Source organism: Lolium perenne, chromosome 7 (assembly GCF_019359855.2).
Source record: "Lolium perenne isolate Kyuss_39 chromosome 7, Kyuss_2.0, whole genome shotgun sequence".
Taxonomy (NCBI): domain Eukaryota; kingdom Viridiplantae; phylum Streptophyta; class Magnoliopsida; order Poales; family Poaceae; genus Lolium; species Lolium perenne.
The window spans coordinates 22,410,234-22,419,699 of NC_067250.2; the positions used below are offsets into that span (position 1 = coordinate 22,410,234).

General features: G+C 50.6%; 2 protein-coding genes across 2 annotated transcripts; both read left to right on the forward strand.

Annotated features, from left to right (window-relative positions):
• Positions 1 to 229: 229 nt before the first annotated feature.
• Positions 230 to 967, forward strand: LOC139833530 (probable glucuronosyltransferase Os04g0650300). The gene has a single exon (XM_071823825.1). It carries the CDS (start codon positions 230 to 232, stop codon positions 965 to 967), a length of 738 nt encoding a protein of 245 aa, XP_071679926.1.
• A 3,837-nt stretch (positions 968 to 4,804) lies between these two features.
• On the forward strand, positions 4,805 to 8,118 carry LOC127316195 (uncharacterized). Its single transcript, XM_051346606.1, has 2 exons — positions 4,805 to 5,227; positions 8,038 to 8,118. Exons 1-2 carry the CDS (start codon positions 4,805 to 4,807, stop codon positions 8,116 to 8,118), a joined length of 504 nt encoding a protein of 167 aa, XP_051202566.1.
• Positions 8,119 to 9,466: the final 1,348 nt, after the last annotated feature.

The following is a 9,466-nucleotide window of genomic DNA, read 5'->3' on the forward strand; positions in this document are numbered from 1 at the left end:
TGGGGACACAAGAGACTTCTTGCTTTGTGGTTGCAGGGTTGCATGAGAGGGATATCTTTGACCTCTTCCTCCCTGAGTTCGATAAACCTTGGGTGATCCACTTAAGGGAAACTTGCTGCTGTTCTACAAACCTCTGCTCTTGGAGGCCCAACACTGTCTACAAGAATAGAAGCTCCCGTAGACATCAGCCGGCCGAAGCAGCCACGAGGAAATCTCGCAGCCCGGCGACATGAAGCTCCCGCTGTCGGCGGCCTCGCCGGACTCCGCGCCGGAGCTGGCCAAGCCGTCGCTGCCCACCACCTGGCTCATCCTGCACGCGCTCTTCTGCGCCACATCCATGGCCGTGGGCTTCCGCTTCTCCCGCCTCGTCGTCTTCCTCCTCTTCCTCCCCACCCCGCCCCTCAACCCCGCCGCGCACCTCGTCTCGCTCGTCACCCCGCCGCTCACGCTCGCCAGCTCCAACGCCACCGCCACCATCACCACCACCACAAACCACACCCACCACCGTCACCACCACCACCACAGTCGCCGAGACCGAAGCCTTCGCGCACCACCAGGTCCACCACGACCCCGTCTTCGTCCGCAAGTGGCCCCACCCGACCCCAGCGAGCTCCTCAAGGCCCACCACATCCTCGCCGCCGTCCAGACCGCGCAGCGCAGCAGCAGCCGCCGCGGGAACGGCCCGCCCAGGCCCGTCATCGCCATCACGCCCACCGTCATCGCAAAAATCAATGGGGAGGCGAGCACCCCCACCCTCTCCGCGCCACCTCGCCGCGCCACCTCGCAGCGGTCGACCTCACCTCGGCGCGGCCGACCTCAATCTAGAGTTCCGCGCCACCTCGCCGCGGGTAGACACCAACTACTACTAAAAATGCGGTTAGAGTGCTGCAGGGGAGGAGGAGGTGATTACCGTGACACGGAAATGCACGGCGGCGCGGCGGCGGAAAACCTCCTCGGCGCTGATTGACTCGCCGCTGAGATCCAGTCGCCCCCGTTGCGGAGCGCCACCCGCCTCCTCGCCGCGGCAGTAGCTCCCGAGGTCGGCGTCTCCGATCCAGTCGCCCCCGTTGCGGAGCGCCACCCCGCCGACCCCTACAGCCTCCGGCAACCACCAAATCGCCGCGCAATCGCCGTCGCTGGGGGAGCCTCTCCGCCGCTGCCGAGAGAGGAGAATGGGGAAACTGCGGGCGGAGTGGAGAAGTGGGCACGATCCCCCAAATTCGAACATCGGTGTAGTCTATTTTTCTCACGACGAAACCCACCAACCCAGTCACCGACATGTGGGACCCACGACGAGAGCAACGGTTAGTAACACAACTCACCCACGTGCACCACACCGGACAAGAAGACACCTGAAAGGATCAGGTGGCCTCACGACCGCCCGCTCGGCGCGTCGTTCTGGCACGCGCAAGCCAGTAAGATTTCATGTATTTTTAAAGTAACTTAGCCACATATGTCATTAGTTAACAGTAAAACTCAACAAGCTAGGGCCTCTCACAATGATTTGACATCCTTAACCGTTAGATCTGCTCATCTAACGACTCAGATCAATGCATTAATCCCGAACCGTCGCTAAACTCGTTCGGCGGATCACTTGGTCGTTCCCGGTACATTGTACAAACCTTTTTACCCATCACCTAGCGAGCCATGGCCTGCCAGCCGTTACCGGGCTGCTACTCCCGAGATGGACCTAGACATCTCCTGGTGAATCGGGCCGAAAAGCTCAACTGTGTGGCCTAGACCTTTCTTCGGCCGTTTTATGACTTATTATGAGTATGGCCTAATGCAGTTCATCTCTCATTCTATCTTCCGTTTCTCCTGTGGTGGCGCCATAGGAGACGGGCTTTGCATTCATGGCTGCGGGGATTCCTACCGTTTCCTCCTCCTTTAATTCGTGAGTGGGTGATGTCTGTTACTGACCGTTCACCTCTCTCTCTCTTTTAATTCGTGCGAGCCTACTTATTCTTCCTTTCTTCCTTCCATTGCTAATTTTCCGCATCTCATTCTCTACCGAATCCGTCCCGACTCCTTTCCCGTGATTCCTCTCTTCTGCTTTCTATCCCCTCTTGGTTGTTCACCACTGTGAAGCTCAACTCATCTACGTCTGAGAGTGTGGTGGAAAAGGCGTGACTCATCTTGGCCGCCCAGTCCCAGCAGAGTGGCTACGCCTGTGTGCGGGGCAGCATCTTCGCCTGCATCGAGGAGCCTGACGCCTAACACCATGCTCGTGGAGTCGTGGTGCCAAGTACTGGGCGTGCAAACTACTGATGAGGTGATAGGTTGTCATCAATTTGCTCTGTTATATACGCTCGAGTTTTGCTACCAGTCGTATTTTCAAATCTAAAGAGTACAAATCGAAGTGCATACTCTTAATCATTTGTTTATTTGCCAGCGTTTTGGTATTTAGGTGGCATTGCACTCAAACTTTACACTATATCTCTCTACTATTAAGAGCAAACTGGTGAATGCATGGTGTCACATTTTCAGGATGGACAATAATACCCCCCACATCTTTATCCTACCAAGATGATTTATCTCAACGCAATCTTGAAAAAAAAACTGTGCGCGGAACAAAGAAAACGCAACAATAATACCCCGCGTCCTGATACCGATACCGATACCGCACTCAGTAATCCTCATATCCCTCCTAAAAACGTGGAGATCGATCCGAAGAATCTGCGCCAACATCCTTCCCCACCTTTTCTTCTAAAATAACAATCGTAGAAAACTGAACGTCCTTTTTTCCTGCATCTGCTTTTTCTCTTCCACTCCTCTCCTAAGTTCTATGCGTGAATTGATGGCTCCTACTAGATCGGGAGGATTAGGGGAGAAACGGAAGCTCCACGGGCTAATTCTTATATAATACTTATCTCCCATGACCACTGTTTGATCCCCGCACACCTTCCTGCCTCCACGAGTGCTCCCGCTCCTCTGCGGGGGAGCACACGATGGCCGTAGGTGGGGCGATGTCACCATAGCGGGCGGCCGCTGCCTGAGGTCGGTGGCTGAGCCGCAGCGCTTTCACATGCCCCGATCCTTCTTCCATCTGCTCTTTACTATTTACACTCATATCTATCTCTCTATCTGATTTCTTGGTGTTACAACAGATTAACTGTGGGTGGATTAGCATGGAGTAGGATGATTGTTTTAATTTGTATTGGTAGTGGCTGTCAATGCGGTTTCATGACAGTTTATTTTTAGTTTCGCCCCGCAAGATCGCCGCGGCGAACGGCTTCGGCCGCGGCAGTCTCACTGTGCCGGAGGCGTGGGCGTTATACCACGCCCGGTATCCAGTCCCGCCGGACATGCGGCTGCCAAGCAGCGGCGGCTGGAAGATGGCCGTGAACGGCATTGGCGTCCCGCCGCCGCCGAAGCCGCGCACGGATCAATGGTGGGACGCCATCAAAGCCCGTCGGGCTCAACTCACCGCCGAGGAGCGGTTGGATCCGACGTGGGCGGCCAACAACAACGACGTCTGGTGGACGACGTACTTCAAGGCGAAGTACGATGTCGAGATGTACAGCACCGAAGGGCTCGTCGGCGGCCCCAACAGCTGGAACAAGGACGGCAGCGCCCTGTTCTGGGGCGTTCCGGGGCACACCCTCGAGAACGTCATCTGCGGCATTCGCAACGGCGCTCCAAGGTTGGAGATGCCGTCGTCACCGCCGCCGTCTCCTCAATGGCAGCCGAGGAGGACGACATACTCGTCCTCCTCGCACTCTTCTTCCTCAGGACCAGCGCGATCGACGTTGTCCTCGTCGTACCGGTCGGCGCCCTACACCGTCCCCAAACGGGAGGTGAAGGAGGAGCCGGCGACGCCCGTCAACACGAGGCGTGGCGGCAGTGGCAGCCGGCGGCAGCAAGGGAGGCGTGGCGGTGCCCTCCTCATCCCGAAGCCGGAGGTGAAGGAGGAGCCGGAGGAACAGTCGCAGGCGGCGCTGCTGGCGGAGTACGAGCGGTAGCAGCGGCTCATCGCCAGCAGCGACGACCCCGAGGACTGTCCAGCTCTGCGGGCGGCGTTCTTGGCGTCCATGAACGACAAGGACGCCTGGAGGGGCGACCTCGACGCGGCAATCGCCATGTCCATCCGCGACTCCGGCAAGCCGCTGGTGGACCTCACCGACGACGGCGAGGCAGGACCAAGCGGCTTGGTGAAGGACGAGCTCGTCGACGAGCCCGTCGATGAGAGCGTCAAGCAGGAGGTCGTCACCGACGACATGTACAACTTCCAGCAGTACTACGACGCCTCCGGCCGCCGCAAGTGGTTCTAGATTAGGTTTAGTTTAAATTTAGTCAAATTTTGTTCGAATCTATGTAAGTTTGGACGAATCTAATCGAATCTCGTTAAGTTTAAAATTTCCGAAATTTTGTTTGGGGGACGCGACTGGGGAGCGACGTCCCCCAAACGCGGCACGAACGAAACACGTCCGCCAAACACTCAATCCGGCGCGTTTTGGGGAACGCTTCGGGGGACGCGGCTGAAGATGCTCTTAGAGCATCTCCAACAGGCGCGCTAAAAGCCCCGCGCGGCAATAAAACCGCCGGTTTGCCGCGTGCGGGTGCTGCCGTGCTGCTCCAGCGGAGGCGGGAAAACGGCGCGCGCGGTAAAAATTTTGCCGCCCGCGCGCTTTCGCGGTATCCCGCGCGGGAAATTTGCCGCGTGCACTGCCGCGCGCGCTATAAACACGACACGCGCGAAGCGGCCAACTGACATTCCTCCCACGCGTCCGTCTCTCTCCCTGCCTCTATCCCTCCCGCGCCACTCCGCCTCCACGCGCCATCGTCCCCTCCGCCCCGCGCGAAGATGCCTCCGCGCCGTCGCCCCCCTCCAGCTACCACGGCGTTCGGGCGCGGCCGATTCGATGCGGAAATCCGTTCCGGCGAGGAGCGGATCCGCCTCGGCACCTTCGACACGGCGCCCGAGGCGGCGCGGGCCTACGATGCCGTCGCGTGGCGGCTGGGCCGCTCCCGCCGCGCGATGAACTTCCACGACGTGTTCACGCTGGAGCAGGTGGAGATGCTCTCGCCGCCGCCGCCGATGATCACGCGGGAGCAGCAGCGCCGACAGCGGGAGCTGGTGCAGCGCCTTCTCATCGCCAAGCGCGACGAGGCGCTTCGCCTTGAATGGGCGCGCCGCTTCCCGGAGGACGTCGCCGCCACGGCGGCCTTCTACGCGGAGAAGGAGCAGAAGGAGAAGGAGACGGCGGCGGCGAAGGCGAAGAAAAAGGCTAGCCACGACAAGCGCCGCGCCGAGTCGCGGCGAGGAAGGCGGCGAGGGCCGCGAAGGCGGCGAGGAAGGAGGAAAAGAAGAACGGCGCAGGGCCATCGACCATCGTCCTCTCCTCGTCCTCCTCCTTCGAGTGGACGACGATGCCGGTGTCGGAGACGACTCCGAGCAGCTCGGACTTCGATTGGGAGTTGGACGAGTAGTTTGTGCCGCATTGTATCGTTGAACTTTTAAATATATTCGTATTTTCAGTCAAATTTTCGTAGTTTGTTTGATTTAAATTTTCAAAAAAACGGTCGGATTAGCAGTTTGTGCCGCGCGCTGCAAAACAGAGCCTCTGCCGGAGGTGCGTTTTTCGCACAGCAACGCGCGCTGCAAAATAGAGCATCTGCCACGGGCAAATTCTCTAACACGCGCGCTAGCGGTATACAGCGCGCCGAATCGCGGGTTTACAGCGCTAGATTATACCACGCGTGTTGGAGATGCTCTTAGTCCTTCATATTGGTAAGTAATAAATATAGGAACGAGAAAGAGCTTGTCTGGTTGTCTGGGTGATGCATGGCCGACGGAATGCCTCTGGCAGCACGCATTTGTTTATTTGCAACTGCAGAAAAGCTGTACGATGTCTACTTCCGATATCCCCATCAATTAGAAATGGCAAAGAAATGAATATTTCAAGCATACCATTTTATCTTTCATGTATGCATCCATATACGCTCAATTTATAGGGAAATGCAGTGAACACGGTGTGTTGACATGACCATAGAAGCTGGGATTTTGTGATAACTCAACAAAGACGATAGGTAGTAGATGACATTTTGTCACACATTTTGCTTTGTTAAGATAAACCAAATCGATTTTTTCTGGTGTTGCAGTACATGATGTCTACAATATCGGAGGACAATCCAAATGTAAGTAAAAATTGTACATTGTCCTTTTGGTTCGTTTAAGCTTTTGATCTAAACGTAACAAACTTAAATATTTTTTTGTATCCTTCACACTTCAGCAACATAGAATTGTCAGACCATTGTAGCATTATTTTCTATTTGAATTAATGCTCTGTTGTAGGCAAATTACTTCATTTTCTATATCCATGCAATTATTTTCTGACTTATGTGAATGACATTCAAGGACAATGAATATTGACAAAAGAAGTAATGAGAAGAAGACATAAGTTAAGTCCCAATCTCATCTTAGTTTGCTTAGTCAGTGGAACATTTGCAAGAGATCACATTTGCATAATGAATTCCACATTCCTCATGACTCGATGCTAAACAACTGTCTTATTGGCAAGGTAAATGCTCTTTAATTTTCTGTATTAGACTATTCCATGCAATTTTAAGTTCTTTAGTGTTGTATTCCTATCAGCATGCTATAAGATATATGAGCGTAGTTTCACGTATGGAAAATGTAGCAAAATGCGGATTTACTTTGTTTTTTCTTGTCCCGATCATAATTCGTGAAGGTGCAGAATTTATATGTTCATTCCTTGAGGAGATACGCTTGCTATTTTTCCCTAAGAGGCTTGATATTTTTGAGTAATTTTGGTGAAACCAAGAGATATTTGATTGCCGTACTTCGAGGATTATCACTTTGTTTGTGGAGAAGTTATTTTTTTTCTATAGAATTGTTTCACTCTACGATTATAGTGTACAATGAGAGTTCTTACTATTGAACTTTTTTAGTAGATTACATGCGATATTAAGTGAAAGTTTACCATTTTTCTGTTTGCTACATATATGTGGAAGCTACAACAGGAACTATTATGTCTGGCTATGGATTTTAAATGTATATTGAAAGAATGGAGCGACTTTGGTGGAATTAATCTGCTATTGAAAGGTTTGCCACTTTTGCATGATGTTGAATAAATATATACATATAGTTTTATTGTGAGATATGTTCCTCTAGAAGGTCAAATGGGGTTAATATGCTCAGTTTGATAACGAGGTGCATTACATGTGCTTGATATGAGAAAAGTGGAACCTTAGTGAACAGTAAAGATGAGATAATTTTGGGTATTACTCTCTATGCAAATGATCTCGAATTTTAGATTTTAGTTGAATTGCACTTTAATTTTAAGTGAAATAAAATGTTACTATTTTGGAATATTACGTGGCTCTTTTTTATATCTAAGACAATAACATAATTTGACGACCCCCTTCTCGTGTATTTCTCTCAAATAACTGCTTCACTTTGGATTAGTTGTTGCGCGCGCCTGAACCGGACTCGGGAAATCAAGTCAGTTGTTGCCCACGAGAAGCAGCAGAGGCACGGCATGGCTAGCGCACAAATACAAGGAGGGTAGCAGTGGCACTAGAGTGAGTTTCTCGCGATACACGCGACCACCTTGCCATCGCGATGGCCCTTTGCCGGGTGCCATCACGCATTCACGTGGTGGCGCTTCCCTTACAAGATCAGATGTACAAACTCAATCTGATCTATTAAACAGAACCTGCCTTTCTCCCATGCTCTCCTTCATCACCCATGACTTCCAAGAATCAGCATAAGTGATCATGGATGCACTCAGGGAGGTCCAAGCCAGCACACGTTGTGTAGACTGCAGTTGCAGTCCATATCTCTTCTCCGGTCTCTGCCTTAATTTTTATTTTATTGTGTACACAACATGTTTGACCCTAACATGCTTATAAAGTGAAGACAATATTCATGTGAATTTGTTTTTTCTTTGTACTTAATTTTTACATGTATTGTTCACATGTGTGACACTAAACCCAAGATAAAGAACCGTGGCGAAGCACGGGCATTCAACTAGTCTATAATAGTATTGCTGATGTACGCCCTTGATGTTTCAGAATGATGCTTCAGCTCCATGGATGAAGAGGGCAAACCTTTTGTTGAGAGATTTCGGCCAACAAAAAGGTGATCAGGAGTGATGTGTTTCCTCAATCAAAACCGACAATTGTGCAATTTCCTTATCTTGTTCAACTTACAGATATGTAGATGCGCTCAGGATGTTTTTTCCATCCACTATCGAAAAATATCAGGTCAGGTGGCTTTTTTTAAAATAAAATCTGTAGGCCAGGTGACATGTCCAATTTATAGTGAGCTCTTGTTGTTCATACTTTCTTCTACCGATGCTTGAATAATCGAACTTTACTACATGTTTCCACCAATACTGGATACAAACAATTTTTTTTTTTGATTTTCTATGCTTTGATGTTATATGTATCTTAGGCTGTGATAGATTATGGAATTAGCCAAGTCATATTAGTAAGTGGACTAAGTCGTCCAGGATGCATGTTTTAGTAGTACTTTCTATCATCTTTTCGTTTGTTTTATTTCTCCTGGGCAATGTTGAAAGCTTTATTTCTGTCAATCACTTTGTTCTTCAGGATTGACAACAAATTAATCCGTGTATCTAACTTAAAGACTCGCATGCGACGTCCTACCATCAGATTCGATCGTGGATAGCAGAATATTATGAAACCAAGTCAATGCAAGAGATGGAGGGGGATTTGATGTTTTTCCTGTATATGGAGAACACCGGTATACATTTCGAGAAAAGGATCAATTTTGCAGTTAGGTTGTTGTTTTCAATTCTTTGTTCCTAGACTCCGAGCATGTTATTTTGTATTATAACTTTAATGTTTTAAGACACCCTATATCTGTACAAATTCCTATTATTTGATTGGAGACATTGACGGGCGCAGCAACGCGCGGCACTATGGTCTAGTATGTCATGTTACTAGTCTAAATTCCTATCTCCATAGTGGATACTCACTCCGTCTCAGTTTACCAGTTTTCCCCGTATCTCTAGGTTGCCAATTTGACTTATATAATTTAAAATATATAATGCAAAAATTATATAATTATGTTGTAGACTCATATTTCTTTGGGATATGTGATGTTATGGTAACATATAGCTAGTTACCACCTCACACTCTTTCTTCTTTTATTGTGATGCGAGATGTAGGGGAGGGAAAAAGTGAGGGGAGTTGGGAGATGGGGCAGCGGGACGAAGGCATGGCGGCAGCGCGTAGGTAGGGAGGGAGGGAGAGAGAGAGAGAGAGAGAGAGGGAGGGAGGGGGAGCGAGGGAGGGAGGGGGAGCGAGGATGAGCGGCGGTGGTGCGTCGGGCGACCAACGACATCTGAGATCGCTGAAAGAAATATATGTCACGTCGGGCTATTTCTCTGGGAGGAAGAAGATGAAAAAATAGGAAATAACCGGTGGTGGAGAGGAGACAGACGAAGATAAGGTGGGTCAGCGTTTGTTCTCCCTC

Coding starts and splice junctions, on each gene's coding strand:
- LOC139833530 (XM_071823825.1), top strand. CDS start 230: ATGAAGCTCCCGCTGTCGGCGGCCTCGCCGGACTCCGCGCCGGAGCTG.
- LOC127316195 (XM_051346606.1), top strand. CDS start 4,805: ATGCCTCCGCGCCGTCGCCCCCCTCCAGCTACCACGGCGTTCGGGCGC. Junction 5,228..8,037: donor CGGCGAAGGCGAAGAAAAAG/GCTAGCCACGAC, acceptor TTGATGTTTCAG/AATGATGCTTCAGCTCCATG.